This window comes from Ambystoma mexicanum, chromosome 10, assembly GCF_040938575.1.
Source record: "Ambystoma mexicanum isolate Mex_15411 chromosome 10, UKY_AmexF1_1, whole genome shotgun sequence".
Taxonomy (NCBI): Eukaryota; Metazoa; Chordata; class Amphibia; order Caudata; family Ambystomatidae; genus Ambystoma; species Ambystoma mexicanum.
Window position 1 is genome coordinate 18,224,814 of NC_090932.1, and position 16,571 is coordinate 18,241,384.

The following is a 16,571-nucleotide window of genomic DNA, read 5'->3' on the forward strand; positions in this document are numbered from 1 at the left end:
ACCCCGTAGAGGTGACTCCTTTCCAAAGAAGCTCCCGACCGGAGGGAACCCTTTCGGTTCTAGCACCAGCACACGTACTGAGGCTAGTCCAGCTAACGGCCTCACGGCCGAGGGGTCTCTGGATCCTTCCGGTGTCAGTGCTGAGGGACCGCAAGGTTCTTTTACCACGGTTACTCCCGAGGGGCAACACCCTAGTACCAGCCTCATGTCCGAGGGGGTGCCCTCACGCAGCGCTAACGGCAGCTCTGCCAAGGACAATATGTCTTCCAGTTCTTAACCTGAGGTGCGGGATAGGCCTTATGTACCAACACCAAGTTTCCTGATTGGGGCTGGTTGCAGGGAGTCAGGCACCACGACTTCAGCACGTGGCACGCAGCTCTGCAAAATGGCTACTGCGCCACACAAGATGGCTGGTCGTCCTATACCCCCTCTGGCAGAGCGGGTGGAGGAACGAGTTACAAGGTAGGACTGGTGTCAACCAGGTGTGTGGCCCGCAGTTTGTCCATCAGCAGCGCAGGGCAAATTACCCCTGCACCATAGGCAGAGCGTGCCCCGGCTCCAGCAGCTAGTAGCCGCTCCGTCAATATCACCTGCCACTTCTAGAGCCTCCGAGGACAGGTTCTTCGAAAGGTTCCTAGGGCTGATGCGAACTCCACAGATGGGGGCCATCCTCCAGGATGCCATCAGGGACATGCACCCCCAGGTCACCACACCCGCACCCATAGTCATTCCTCTTCTGGCTTTGGTACCACAAGCCTTCTGGCTTTGGTGCCACAGGCCCCAGCGCAGCCGCCGCTGCCCCAGCCGGCTCCTCCGATTCCGGTTTCCCTGCCTCCCACAGTGCAGGCGGTTCCACACCAGCCTCCGCAGCAGCCACCGGCTCCGGTCTCCACACCGCAGCCCACGGCACCCAGCACTCCTCCACCAGCCCCGGACCCTCCGAGCACCCTGGTGGACACAGACGAGGAGGAGGACCCCAACACACCATCTTCAACCAGGATCTTCCACAAACGCCTTGCAGGTTTGCCAGAATATTTGGGCCTTCCTCAGCCCGAGGAGGGGGGCTTGGCAGAAGACCTCACCCTAAGACCCCCTACCAAAACAGGGATCCCGATGCTGAAAGACGTGGTTGCCCTGGCCAAGAAGGGGTGGCTCAAGCTGCACTCGACCCAACCTGTAAATCAGCGCCTAAATGCCAAGTGCAGGCAGATGGAGGCGGATACACTCTTGCTTTAGGTGCAGCCTCAACCGCACTCTTCCGTGATCGCTGTGGCATCACCCTATTGCAATCAAAATTTGGTCATGGGCGCCCCTCTGCGAGAACGCACACGGCCCATTGACCTGTTCTTTGGGAAGGTACCCACTCGAGAGTCCTCAGCTACACTTTAGCTCACTGTACTTTTTCACAGATGGGAAATAGTCATTTGCATATCAGTCTTTGTCCCACCCACATGGGCAGTCCAGCACCAAAATGCTATGGCAATTCCCTTCTGAACAAGAGTACCAACAGCAACCCCATACACGATTTTCAGCCTTGTTGGGCATCATCAGTGAGGTGGAGCTGTGCCTCTCAAGTGGGTACCTTCCCAAAAACAGGTCATTTAGCCGTGTTCATTCTCACAGGGATGCGCCTATGGAAGATTTTTTTCATCACTCTATTCCAAGCCTCAGTCGTCCTCGGCCACCTCATCCTCGACGCTGCTAGGCAAAGTGGAGAAGATCTTGGAGGCGTATGGGAAAAAGCTGTACTCCAACGTTTCCTTGCACCTGCGTCAGGCCAACGTGGATGCCATGCTGGGAGCCGTTAACCAAATGCTCTGGCGGGAAATTGTGGACTTCCTCCCAGAACCTCCGGCACAGAACCAAGCGTGCTTCAAGGTGGGTCTAGGAGAATCCAGGCTGGTAGCACAGGACATAATGGAGTCCACCATGGCCCACATCGATACCTCTTCCCGGACCATTTGCATTGCCACTGATATTGGACCTTCCCTTTGAGAGCAGTGACCTCTTCCACTCCAAAACGGATGAAGAATTGGATAAAAAGAACAGCTCATAAACCGCAAAGTCTTTATCAATTCTTACAAAGGCCACGCCCAAGGACTACATCCAGTCGCAGCAACGCTTCGACAAGGCTTCCAAGAACGGAGGTCCAGGCAACCTGACCGTTCTCTGAGTCAGCACCGGAGGAAACCACAAAAGGGGGGGCAACAGTTTCTTCCAATCCCCCTCCTCCACCACAGCCTCAGATGGAAAGAAGGAATGACACGCCCCTTCGGGTCCATGTATCTCCGGTGGGGGGGGGGGGCAGGCTTGCCCTTCACATGCAATTTTGGCGCCAGAATTTTTTGGGCCCCTGGATCCTCTCGGTAGTCTCCACGGGGTACCGCCTACCGGTACCTTCCTCTCCTCTCCTCTCCTCCCCTCCCACAGATTGGGACAACAACTCTGCTGGCGGAGATCCGGTCGTTCGTCAAGAGCCAGGCAGTAAAAGAAGTCCCAGCCTCCCAGCGAGGATTGGGCTTCTATTACAGGATTTTTGCCATACAGAAGAAGAACCAGGCTGAGCTGAGAGTTGTGTTGGACCTTTCCACCCTCAATCTCTCCCTTCCTCTGCAAAAATTCAAGATGGTTACACCAGCTTTAATTGCGGAAACATTGGACAGGGGAGACTGGATGTGCTCCCTGGATTTTAAGGACGCTTACCTACACGTCCCGATTTGGCAGCTGCATCGTTCCGTACTACGCTTCAGGATCATGGGTTGCCATTTCCAATCCAAGGTGCTACCCTTTGGTCTCAACTCGGCGCCCAGGGTATTTACCAGGTTAATTAATGCAGTGGAAGCCCCCTCAGGGCCAAGGGCCACCACGTCTACCCATACCTGGACGACTGGCTTGCCTGGGCCACCTCTCCGGAAGCGCTTCATCATACCGCCTCCTCACTGATGAGCACACTCCATGACCTGGGGTTCACTATCAATCTCAAGAAGTCTCAGCTGCAGCCCACAAAGAGCCTGACCTTCTTGGGCCTCATGTGGGACACAAGCTCTGTGAGAGTCTTTCCCTCAGAGTACAAAATTACGGCCATCAAGAGAGCCACAGCTCACTTCCTCTCCAGGCCAGTGACCTCGGCTTTGTGGTACCAACACCTGCTGGGTCTTATGGCAGCCGTCCTGTTGGCCGTGCTCCACACAAGACTCAGGATGCAGAGATTACAGCTGTACTTCGCAGCCTCATGGAATCAGAAGAACGGCTCCCACGCGGAGCCAGTCAACATTCCTCCCTTTCTCCACTTGGACCTCCAATGGCAATGCCAACAATTCGCCTCCTGGCAGGGGCAGGGCTCCAGCTCCCTGGGTGATGCATTCCAGATACATTCCAGATACAATGGAACGACAAGACTGCCTACGCCTTCTTGCCCACACCCGTGGTGCACAGGGTGATCTGCAAGATAAAGGCATCCTAGCACCTCAGCATCATCTTGATAGCTCCCTGGTGGCCGGCGAGACTGTAGTTCTTTGAGCTTCTCAGCCTATTGGACAGACCACCCATTCACCTACTGCTGGCCCCAGACCCTCTCCTTGCACAGCAGGGGGGAAGGGTACACCACGGCACAAACTAGCCCTCGGAGCGTGGTCCCTGAGCAGGTCATGCTGAAACACTTGAGCCTGTCTCAGGCTAACCTAGAGATAATCCAGGGCGCTAGAAGCAAGGCTATTAGGAGCCAATATAAGAGTAAATGGTCTAGATTCTGTCATTGGGCCGACTCTAGAGAGGTCGGCCCTCTTAAGTGCACCTTGGACGACGTGCTCTCCTTTTCGGCACACCTCATCCACTTTAGCTGCCAGATAGGTGTAGCATGTATCCACCTGCACGTCACAGGGGCTTACAGGAATTCGGAAGAGAGCATCTTCTCCTCCAACCCGGTGGTAAGGCGACATCTGGCGGACCTCCACAGGCTTTACCCACCTATAAAGAAGCCACACCCCGTGTGGGACCTTAATGTTGTGTTAGGCGCCTGGGCGCACAAACCTTTTGAGCCTATGCCGTCCGCGGACATCAGACTGGCACCATAAACACAGCTCTGCTTTTGGGCCTCACCTCAACTCGCAGAGTCAGCGAGATACAGGTTCTGGTGGCATCAGAGCCCTAAACCTCCTTTCGCAAGGACACGGTTGTCCGGCGAACGTACCCTGCGTTCCTGCCCAAGGTGACCTCCTCCTTCCATCTCAACGAAGAAATAGTCTTACCCACTTTCTTCGCCGACCCCAAGGATGAGCCTCAGAGGGTCCTGCACCATCTGGATGTCAGATGCGTACTGAAATACTACCTGGACAGGACCAAGGACTTCTGCAAGTCGGACGCCTTGTTTGTCACTTTCGGGGGGGGGGGAGGGATCAAGGCCTGGTTATCAGCATAGCAGGGTGGATGGTTGCGGCCATCAAGGAGGTCTATGAGGGGCAGTACAAACCAGTGCCGGCCAATTTACATGCCCATGCAGTCAGAGCCAAGGCCACGGCCATCGCATCCCAACGGCATGTGCCGTGGCAGGTCATCAACAGGGCGGTTACCTGGGCCACTCCTTCAGCTTTCTGTAAGCACTACTGTTTGGACGCTGCCTCTAGGTCAGATGTGACGTTTGGGCAGGCGGTTGTAAGAAACCTGTTTTCTTAAGGAGGGGCTCCTCTCCACCCTGGGGCTACATTCAGTTGTAATCGTCCATTCAGTATGGAGGAAAGGTGACGGGATGTAAGAGTAATTAATAGTTACTCACCGTAGTGACGAACGTACTCTTAGTCCATAGTCTCTTTTCCTGCATACGTCCCACCATCCTCCCCCCTAATAATACCGGTGTGATTAGGCAATGCTGAGTATTGTCAATGCATCAATAGGGACTGGGGAGTGGCGCCGGTGGACGGAGTCAGGTGAGCACATGCTCTCAGGGCCATGCCCCCACGCCTCTAAATTTAAAGGGGAAGATTTTTTCTGGTGAAAAAGGTTCTGTCTGCCTCGCGAGGGACGCCCATTCAGTAAAGAGGAAAGGGGTCTATGGATTAAGTGTACGTGAGTCACTACGGTGAGTAATTATACATTTTTCAACCCAGTGCTCTCTAGGAGATTCATTAAGGCACTGGCTTCGAAGTCAGGGTGATCAAGTGCCCAAAGATTAAAATCGCCTAGCACTAATAGCAGGGCTTGTGGTTTAGTGTGGGATCCCACAAAAGCCAAACGTTGCTCCTGAAAAGCTGGTAAGGAGGTTGGTGGACGATAGAGAATAAGAAATCTGAGGGTGGTATGCTGGATGTGAACATTTTAAGATTATCCCAAAAAATGACAGCCAGTCACCAACCCCCCACCCCCGCTTTGTCCCACCCGATCTTAATGCAGAATTTTATAGCCAGACGGTGTGGCTAATTGGGCAGAGTGTAAATTGGACTCACAGTGCCATGTTTCAGTCAGAATGGGAAGATCCAGATTAGTAGACAAGATGTGGTCAGCCACCTCAGTGGCATGGCCTGCCAGCGATTGAGTGTTTAATAAAACTGCCTTAAGAGAAACAATGGCAGTGGGGTGACAAACAGGTGGCTCAAGTTCTGCTTGTTGTACAGCAGCAGTAGTACCCTTAGTTTCCTCCAGGGTGGGGAGCATACCTACACCATTTGGGTCATCCCCGCTGTATGTACACCAATATGGGTATTCCCCTCAATTATTGATAGAGGGTCTTGAGTACAGTCTCGTGTGTAGGCTTGTAGCATCATTTTGCGGTTGTGCTGTATCCGCCTGATTAAATCAATATGGAAAAGTTTCAAAGTACTTACAATTTTAAGTTCTACAGCCGCACGACAGAGTGGAGTGACAATCCATTCCAGGTTTTCGGCAGCCACTGCTGTGACTGGAGATGGTAGCAGTGTGCTAGGCATTCCAGTTTCAAGTGTTGTTGAGGTTTTTTCTCTCAAAACGATGGTTTGCGAAACAGCCTTTTGCAACTCATTTACACTGTGACCCTTGTGCACAATTGAAGTGGAGCTCCCATAGAACAGAGCAACTCCTGCAATATGTTAGGACTTTCCCTCCTAGCGCAAGGGTAGTCCATCTGCCCTGTCTGTCCATTTCCTATCCTCTTTCCCAGTCACACACCAGAGAGAAAGATGTTGCAGGAGTATCGGGCTCTCAACATCATCCTCCACTTGGTTGGGGTCCAGCTACCACTGAGTGAGGGTCACCTGGAAAGACAGGCACTAAGTATCTGCATGCTGCATCAGTCGATCCCTCCTTCACTGCCCAAATAGTGCCACACCCACCACTCCACAACCATCCACAAGCATCTATGGTGGTAGCAAACCAGGCTCGCCGGTGGATGGTGCCACTAGCAAAGACTGCACTTTGCTATGCACACAGGGTCGAGGGGGTTGGGCTTGCTCACAGGGTGGGGCCTATGTGTCTTTTCAAGAAAGCCTGTAGACAATCCCTCATTACCATGACGACAGATTGAGGGTCTTGTAGAAGAGGAGTCCCTGGAAGTTCACATGTGCACTTTGTCGGGAGAAATGTGGAGCCGTCAAATGTACTTTGCCTTACTTTTCCAGCACTTTCTATTAATGTCCGCTTAATTATCCTCCTCCATAGACTGCATTTAACAATGCCTTCCTTCCCTTTAACAGTCCTTCCTCCAGCAAGATCAAGTACCCCAGACCCATCATGAGCTGGTCACTGTCATGGAAGGGGAGCTTTCATGCCACATGTAAAACTTGCTCTGACCCCTGTGCAAGGGCAAGCATAGGGGCAGGGGGCTCAGTCTCTTGCTTCCCCTGGGCCATTTTCTGGGTGAACACCTCTGTCACCTCTACACATTGCTCTTTGGTGACCAGCAGTACCACCGCATACATTCCCGGCCCATCCTTTTCTGAGGTATAACACACCTATTACACACCATCTCCTTTCTAGTTCTGAGGTCAATCCACCCCGAACCATTCTCCAGGAATTCTCGTAGTGCATCTGCAGCTAGGACATCCTCCTCCTGCCTTACCATGCTAGCCCAGACCCCTCGCCATCTCCTTCCAGGACCTCTAGTCAAAGACATGCAATGCACCCTCCAATGGACCATCCTCCACTTTCCCGCCTTCTCTTTATCGGGCAGTGCAAACTCATCTTTGTCCGCCGTGACTACTCTATTTACAGATCTGTCCCCAGTAACTCCCGCCCCAAGTTATACCTGCTGTTGACTGTGGGAGTATGGCAGTACAACCTACCCCAACAACCACAAAATGTTCACCATCCTCCTGCAAGATTCGGCAAACATCTTCATCCTCCGAGAATTGAACTTTCTCCTCCTGCACCTCCTCTCACTCTATTTATAACGCTCCCTCCCATTTCATAAATTCAATTCCATTCTGTAAGGACTCAAACAAGATAAAAACAAAGACAAGTGACATTGACAAGGGACAAATGCTTGCGACAGACAATTAGAACCCGTGGTGGGCCAGCTCCACGGTGGCCATCTTGAATAAGTATTTTGTTTGAATGAACAGGACACCACAAGTAGTCCCCTTTATTCAAACAAAATAAATTGCAGTCACAGGTTTCCGGATTGAAACCCCAGGGTGCTAATAGCAATGAGACCCTCGCGGGCAGGGCCGGATAGGGTGGTAACGATGCGGGGGCCCATTGTTAATGCCCTCACTGCGCTTGGGCCTGTAACTCTAGCCTCGTGCAGTTACCACCTAGTCCGGCCGGTCGGCTCATGTCTTATTGCTTAAGTGACAGACAAGTGACTATGCGAAAAAAAATTGATTAGCACTGGACTCGCACATAAAAAATTGGAAAGGGTTCTTAGGCACACAAAGCTCAAACACAAAGATCTTCTGGTTCACACAATTTCGGGAAGGTGTTTTTAGTTTTGAGAAACAAACAGGAATACAAAAGAGAACATTTTGATACATGTTTTTGGGTATCAGAGGAGGCTGCTGAGCTGCCCTGATGCTCATTTACCTGTTGGCAGCTTTTGATTCCGTAGGGCACAGTTTCCTAATACAATGTCTGGTTGATGGTAATAAACCTGACAGGATGGAATCCTTTTTAGAGATCGGGAGCAGAGGGTGCAGTGGAGGTATTTTGCCTCCTCTAGTTGTTCGATTCTTTGTGGTGTACATCAGGGTTTTTCTTTGTCTCCTTTCCTAATTAACATGTGTATGTATCCTTTAGAACATGTAGTAAAGAGTTTGGCCTTTAAGTGCCCACTCTCTGCTGACAACACCCGGATACTGGTCGATCTCCATGGAGGGTGTGATGGTGCACAAAGCATTGTGGAGTAGGCAGGTCTGATGCAATGCTGGATGCAGGACGGTTGTCTGCTACTAAATCCTGGAAAGACCGAGGTCCTGCTCCTGGGGGGGCCTGTAGGGGCTACTCTCCATTGTCTGTGGCCTAGACATCTTGGTGCTCCTCCAGCCCTTATGGAGACAATCAGAAACCTGAGCATTTTGTTTGGTAGCCATCTGCATTTTATTCCACACGAAGATGCGGTTATAAAATCTGCACCTTTCCACCTACACAATATCAACCGAAGCAGTAATGTGTCAGATGGCAAGCATAGCGCTTTAGTGCAAGATGCACTCCTTTCCAGAGTACGCATTACATAGAAATGCCTGGGTAAAGTTAATGCTGGCTAAAATGAGCCATACCTGTAGTGACCTGGTTAAAGAAGTGTTTGTTCCCAGTACTCAAGCCCATGTCACTTTTGGTGGGCTTATGATAGAAGTCCAAATTCATGCCCAGGTCGTACTCCAGATCTGGAACATTCTGGGCCGGCTTGCCCCCGATTATTTATCTAACATTGACCCAGCATAATGTCCCTTTAAGGTTTGGGGTTACACAAAGAGGACATGGGAAAGAACAAGAAAAACTTGTTTTGATTTAAAAAAGGTTATTGTGAGGGAAAGTAAGGCGTCAAAACAGGAAAGATGCATACGAGTGAAATAAACACCCAAACAAACAAAAGGAATGTCTCCAAGCACTAAAAACTCATAAACTCACAAGAAAAGAGCAATAAGCTCCACCAAAGTCCCCCCTCCCAAACTCCTCTATATCAGAATGTCTGAGCCTGCTCTCCATACTTCTGCTCTCACAGCCAAACTAAATCCACAAAAGGGAAGTGAAAGTGAGACCCGCCTTATACCAAGCATCTAAGGCTATGATTGGCTTTCAGAATCTACCCAAGACTTTTTGCAGTTCTGATTGGCCTGGTGAAGTGAATATCACCCGAACAGACTCATAACCTAGTTCATGAGCTATTTTGGTCGGTTGTATCCAGTGTGATCTTGCGAGTCGGTCGAATCCTAACTGTGGGATTCGGTTCGACTTAATCGGCCAGGCACAGGTCCCCCCATGGTTACTGAACAAACACTAATATTGTTCATGAATAGTCTTCAGGGCCTTACGACCAAACACAGAATGAGGTCTATGATCAGGGAAACAATGCTACCTTTTGGCACCAGATTAATGAGCCTTCATGAATCAGTACGTTTACAGTTGGTACAGTGTTTTGTCATGAGGCTGAGGAGACAGAACTACACTTTATATTATTGTGCCTGCAATATCATTCTACCCACCCAAGGAATAAGATACCTTTCCTGAGGAGCAGAGCCTTCTGGCACAGTGGAACATACCTGGGCAACTGAAGCACGTGACCTCTTCCCTTAGGTTCATGATAAAATGGCAGAATTCCTCTGTAGCTAGTAATTAGTTATCAAGACATAACTAACATATTTCTAGCAGATGGTTTTTCTAATAAATGAGCATCCTTTTATTGTGTGTCTTAAATCTGAGGCAATGATTTTTTCATTTGGCTGCTTTTTTGTGCGTTTATTGTAATTTTAACTGAACTAAAGTATCTTTCTAGTTTGAGTATTAAGATATTTGTCTTTTTGGATTTTTCCTCAAACAAACACTTTGGTGATGGACGATAAGTGTAACAAATGTGGAAATACACAATGATCACTGTTTTTTTTTCTTATTATTGTTCCTAGCGCACAATACTGGAAGTATTCTTAAATCCTCTTAATCATTTTCTGAAATCGTTCTAGCAATTTGCATGCTAAAATTAACATATTGTGGTGTTATCCTCTTTTGTAGAGCGCAAGGAGGTTGAGTCGCGCACCTTGGTCCCCGGAGATGTCATTGCCTTAACAGGGCGGAAGCTCTATTTACCATGTGACGCCCTACTTGTCAACGGAGGCTGTATTGTAGATGAAGGCATGCTGACAGGTATACACACTATTTATAACCATACCACAATGAACCTTTTTTTAGCGCTTTTGGTAATTTACTATTCTGATGCCTGTTAATCTGCTTAGAATCAATGCTGTGCATATAATCCGACATCCAGTGGTAACCACGTAGTATTGCATCTTGTCTTTCGATGATGGAAAGGGGACGTCAACATGGGCATGCCTGTAACACTATCCCTAACGTGATGTGTAGTGTACCCAAAATCCCTCACACTATCCTGGCTCTAAATCAGCCTATCCCTAAATGTGGTTTTGACTATATTTATGGGGTCTCCCTTTGAGCCTATGCATAAAGCAAGTCTCATATAATAAAGCCTTCCTAGTGGCTATCACTTCTATGAGAAGAGTTAATGAACTACAGGCCCTCTCAGTTCTAGACCTTTCATTACAGTCTACAGAGATAAGGTGGTTCTGCGCACTCACCCTCGAATTTGCACCTACATTTATTTCCAAGTTCCATGTGAACCAATCAATAGAACTACCTACTTTTTTCCAGAACCCCAATAACATGGCTGAGAGAAGCATACGCACATTAGATGTGCGCAGGGCAGTCATGTTTTACCTGGAATTAACTAGACCAATGAGAAAGACAAATCAGTTTTTCGGTTCAGTGGCAGTTGGTAAGGAAGGGGATCCTGTCTCTAAATCAGCCATCCCAAGATGGATTGTCAATTTCATCACACTCTGTTACACTCTTGCTAAGAGAGAACTGCCCTTCAAGCCTACAGCATGTTCTACTCGTGGCACTTGGGCTTCCATAGCATTCATTACAAATGTTCCTCTAAAGTCCACCTGCAAAGCGGCAACCTGGAGTTCTGTAAACACCCTTACATAACACTATTGCCTAGACACACATTTTCTAGATCTGATTCTCAGGTGGGACAAGCAGTACTAAGACATCTTTTCACTACTGTTCCTTCTCACAACCTACCTCTAACTTCGGGTACTGCTCGCTAGTCTATGCACAGCATGTGATTCTAAGCAGATTAACAAGCATCAGAAGACATGGATTAACCACCGTAATAGCATTTCTGATGATTGTATCAGCTTAGATTCACATGCGCCCACCTTTCCTCCCCACTCGGGTGGAAGGAACATAGACGTCTTATTACTTTCTCTCTTTATGTACTCACTCACGATAGTCATTAGGCTCCCTCATGGCACAAACAATAGTCAGAGGGACCTCGACACGTGAGGGATTTTGCGTACACTACATGTCACGTTAGGGATAGTGTTACAGGCATGCCCATGTCAACGTCTGCTTTCAATCCTCGAAAGACGAGATGCAATACTCTGCGGTTACCACTGGATGTTGGACTATATGCACGGCATGTGAATCTAAGCAGATACAATCATCAGAAATGCTATTACGATGAGTAATGCATGTCTTAGTGATATGATATGGCATTTGGTGGTGTGGACATCTCCCTTACCTGTGCCAATTTAACTATTTACAAGGTGACATTATTATCAAACATGCTCTTATCTCTGTCTGAGATAGCCCTCCTCGATGCATTCGGAATGACCTTGCACAATGGACCAGATGTGGCCGCCAAGGTAGTGTGATAGGGTTAGTTTAAGAAACCACTGACAAGCTTCTCATATGAATCCACTCACTCTTATGTGGGGAAGGGAATTCTCCATCCAGTCTAACTGTGCAACCAAAGATACTTTACTTATTTTTTCAAAGTTTGCTATTTTGTGTGCAGTGTCCTGTCTTAACTGCATACGTTTCAACTGTCTAGTAAAGCTCCAGATCCATACAGCATTGAAGTGTCAGGCTTCAACTTACTGATGCCACATAGGAACGGTCCAGATATTTAGCCATAAAGTCACCCCATAACAATTTGTGTGGTGGCCCGTTCCCCATGAAGCGCTGCAGTAATCCTTTCCATTATACATAGGCTTGAGGCAACATTAATCCACTCTTTCTTTCCTGGAATCTGGGTACTTTTCCATTGCATCACTAGGCAGTCCCTTGCCGTGATCCGAAGGGGCGCTGCCAGTCCTGTCCCCCTCCTAAATTCCCCATTGATCTCCTCATTCCCAAATAGTATCAAAAAGGGGTTGTTGGCACGTGGGATCCCATCCAGTTCCCTTATCCACCCCAAGACCTCATCCCAGAATACTTTGATGTGGGGACAACCCCACCACATGTGCCAATAATCAGCTCTCTCACCACTCAGATGCCAGCATAAAGGGCTAGCTGACTGAAACATCCTTGAAAGCCTTAACGGGTCGTATTGTCCTCTATGGAGAAGCTTAATAGCGTGCAGCTTATATTGACTGGCAATTCAGCTCTGCGAGGCCCCTTTACATATTCTCACCCAAAGGTCTGTGTCTATATCCGTACTCAGGTCCCTCTCCCATTGTAGCCTCAGATTTTCCGTTGGCTCCTTCCCAGCATTCGCCAAAGCTCCGCACATGGCTGAGATCAAACCCTCAATGGCCCTTTGTTTATCAAAGAGATCTTCAAAGGGGGTAAGGTCTCTCTGAATCTTTTCCCTCCACTTTTCCACCATAACAACCCCTTTAAGCTGGAGGAAGGAAAAGACTGAAAGGGGACCTATGCCCAGCGCCTCTTCCTGGTCTGTGATCATAATGAAAGAGCCCGCCTTCCAGAGCTGACCCACCCTTTCCAGGCCTGCATTAAACCAAGCTTGAAATCTTTCAGGGTTTGGGATTGCCTCTCGGACCCCGGGTGCGAAGATATGACTCGTATGACAGTATCGGGTGGTCCCCAACTCTACGTGGGAGTTTACTTCTCAGTACCCACAGCCATTCTGCCACCATAGCAGGGGCTAAATTAATGTTATCTAGCGCAATCCACTGCAGTTACTTCTGCTCTCTTAGATGGGGAACAAGAACCCTTAGCTGTACAGCTTCATAGTACTTTGTCAGATTTGGAAGTCCCACCCCCTTACCCCTTTTCTTTGGGCAGTGTAAGAACCTCATACGCTACTCTCGCCTTCTTCCCCTGCCCTAAGAACTTCAGCATTTCCCCCTTCACCTCTCGGAAGAAGGAGTCTGGAAGGCAAACCGGGAGCATTTGAAATGGGTACAGGAATCTGGGCAGACAGACCATCTTCAGGGCATTCAGTCGACCAAGCCAAGAAATGGTCTGTTTCGCCCATCTCTCTAGGTCAGCCCGAAACCCAGAGACCAACGTTGTCATGAACCACCGTACGCGTCCCTTCTGGACTTCGTGGTCCCTGACCCATAGGGGACTGAACTCAGTGGTTCTACCAACATGGCCGCTGAACGCGGAACGCTGTTTGCCAGTCTCCGCATTGTACGCACTACGTTCTACAAAGCAAACACGCCCCCGCGGCCCTGCGTGTCTCAACGCTGCCGCTTGCAGTAGTCAGACGTGTGCGGCCGGAGTTCGTACAGCGATTACTTCTGAATCCTGGTTCCCGGTTCCCTGAATCTCCTCTTCCTTCATCCTTACCTTTTTTTCCTCACCTTGCATTCCTGGATTGTCAGCGCATTCGTATCTCCGAGTGCGCTCCTCACCATTCCTGGACTTTTTTTCCAGACATATGAACGCTTCCTGGAGTCGGGTCACAAACTGCACGCTGGAACCCGAGGATCCACGCACAGGGTTGTACAAGACCCGAACAGTGCGAAATAAGACATCTTTGAAGATCACGAACAAACAACACCGACAGGTGAGAAGGGGGGAAACCTGTGACAGATTGAGACGCCAACAAACTGATACAGTTACTGAAATGGAGGCTGCAGTGCAAGACCTCATGCGCGGCATGCAGGAGTTAACTACGGAAGTACAAAATCTTAAAGCTGAAAATGCGGCTTTGAAACAATTGGTCCTGTCACGTGACTCCGCAACCAAGGAAAGTGTTTTGTTGGATGAAGTGGTGGATAAATATGATGGCTCTTCAAAGACCCTTCGCGTCTTCCTCGATTCATGTTTAGTGCACTTCACCTTTAAGCCCTACTACTTCTCTACCCCCAGGGCAAAGGTGGCCTTTATGATTTCACATCTCTCCGGGAATGCATTAACTTGGGCAACTCCCTTAGTTAATTCGAGTGATGCTCTCCTGGATGACTATGATGGTTTTGTGCAGTCACTAAAGACCGTGTTCGATCGCCCAGAACAGGTTTACAGTGCCCAAGAGCGCCTATTGGACTAGCAACAAGGATCCCAGGATATGCTTACCTATGTGACACCCTTTAAACAACTTGCCAAGGAAGCAGACTGGTCCTCTGAAGCCTGTTTCACCCTCTTTCAAAGAGGTTTGAATGAAGAGATAAAAGATGAGCTAGGCAGGGTAGCTCGCCCAGGTTCCTTCCAGGCTCTCATGGATCTTTCCTTACAAATTGACTTTCGTATCCAGGAAAGAAAAGCGGAAAAGAAGACTAAAATACCCTACCAAAAGGCCTCTACAGAACCTTCCTCTAGACCTGAGCCTGCTTCTTCCTCGACCACGGACCCAGAACCCATGCAACTAGGAGCCTTCCGCGGACCCATAACTCCACAAGAAAGGATGCAACGGATACCCACTGGTCTGTGCATGTATTGTGCCTCTGATAAACATCTGGTGAGAGAGTGCCCTATTGCCCCTCCACGGCGTTCGGGAAACTCCAGCTCCCGATCTTAGATGGAGCACAGCTTCGGGAGAGATGTCAAACTTCGGGCTATTTCCCCTCCCTTCCTCCTCACCTGGTTCTTCACTGAAGCTGGTGTCTTCTTCTGTGTCCCGTTTCTTCCTTCTTGATTTCCTCAAGGTCCTTCTTTTGTAGCAACTAAGGTCTGTCTCCGTGGGATGCCACACTGTTGTAGGGAAAAAAAAAACAACAGAAAGGCGTCCCCGGAGCAAGCCCCGAATGCAGGGAAAAGCCTCCTGGCTGAAAAATCCTGCAATCCTCTGCTGGTCTGGAGCGGAGAGGATAGCCGATGAAAGTCAATGGAAATCCGAGTGCCGGAACCTGCTTCCTAGATTCAGTGATTCCCAGAACCTGGATATGGAACGGCAACAGGTGACGAGGTATGCAATGTGAGAACCCCGTGAAGAGAGGCTGAATAGAAGCCGAGCGGAGGCTGGGGGAAACAAACGAAACTGATGCAGAACGTCAGGAGAGACCCAGAGAGGGACAGAGAGGAGAACGGCAGGTAAATCCCAGAACAAACTAGCAGACAGAACAGGTAAGCAGAGGGCGGAAGACCGCCGAGAAAGAGAGATAGTATTCGCTAGGTAAGTCAGTCCCAAAAAACTCCGGAATCCGGAAGGCGGCGAAAACGCCGGGCGAAAACAAACAAGGAGGAGAGAGAGCACTGAGGTAAGCGAAAGAACCACACAGAGGGCTGGAGAGAGAGAGCGTAAAGCACGGACGGATCCAAGGTGCAACGAACCGGCGAGCCGGCCGCGTCACAGTAAATGCCTGTAGGCGGCCATGTTGGGGAAACAACTAGACTGTGCAATGAACAACAGTCTAATACGTGGTGGAACAACCTAATGGCGACCTCCAGTGGTTCCAAATCTTCCAGGAAGGCATGACAACAGAGATGTTCGCTCCACATCTATTCCATCCTTGAACTCTCCTGGACAAAACAACCTTGTGATTTTGCAGGCCTTTCTATCGCCTTCCAAGAAAGAATCTTATCCCATTCTGGCGTTAGTGGATTGTGGGGCCATGGGGATATTCATAGATCATGATTGGGTCACTACCCATAACATTCCATATGAAAGAAGAGACATCATTCAACCTGTAGAAGCTATTGATGGAAGACCTCTCTCTTCAGGACCCATTACCCTTCAAACCGAAGAGATCCTGCTTTCGATAAACCACCGTCAAGAAAGGATCAAATTCGACATCATACAATCTGCCCATTACCCAATGGTGCTGGGTATGCCTTGGTTACAGAAGCACAACCCCTACATCAACTGGGCAGCAGGATCCTTGTTTCTTGGTTCAGAACATTGTATGTCCCACTGTTTATCCCTGGATTCCTTGTCAAGATCCTCTGAAGATACACAAACTAACCCACAAGGTCCATTTACTATCTCGAATGTCATTCAGGTTCCCAGCGCCTATCAGGATTACACTGATGTGTTTTCGACTGCCATAGTTCAAGCCCTTCCCCCTCACAGACCTGAAGACTGCGCTATTGATACTGAACCCTCAGCAGTGATTCCTTTTGGAAGGATGTTCATACTATCAGAACCTGAGAAAAGAGCCCTCCGAGAATACCTGGATACCAACTTGGAAAACGGTACTATACGACCATCCAAATCACCGGCGGGGCTTTGCTGTTTTTTGTCCCCA

The 16,571-nt window shown here is 49.2% G+C and overlaps 1 protein-coding gene across 2 annotated transcripts in view; it reads left to right on the forward strand.

Annotated features, from left to right (window-relative positions):
- LOC138491106 (probable cation-transporting ATPase 13A4) overlaps positions 1-16,571 on the forward strand; it is a 1,999,067-nt gene that overhangs the window by 1,013,080 nt on the left and 969,416 nt on the right. For both annotated transcript variants that reach the window (XM_069617426.1, XM_069617427.1), the window contains exon 9: positions 10,129-10,260. In XM_069617426.1, the coding sequence (XP_069473527.1) occupies positions 10,129-10,260 (132 nt within the window). The remainder of the gene's footprint in view (positions 1-10,128; positions 10,261-16,571) is intronic.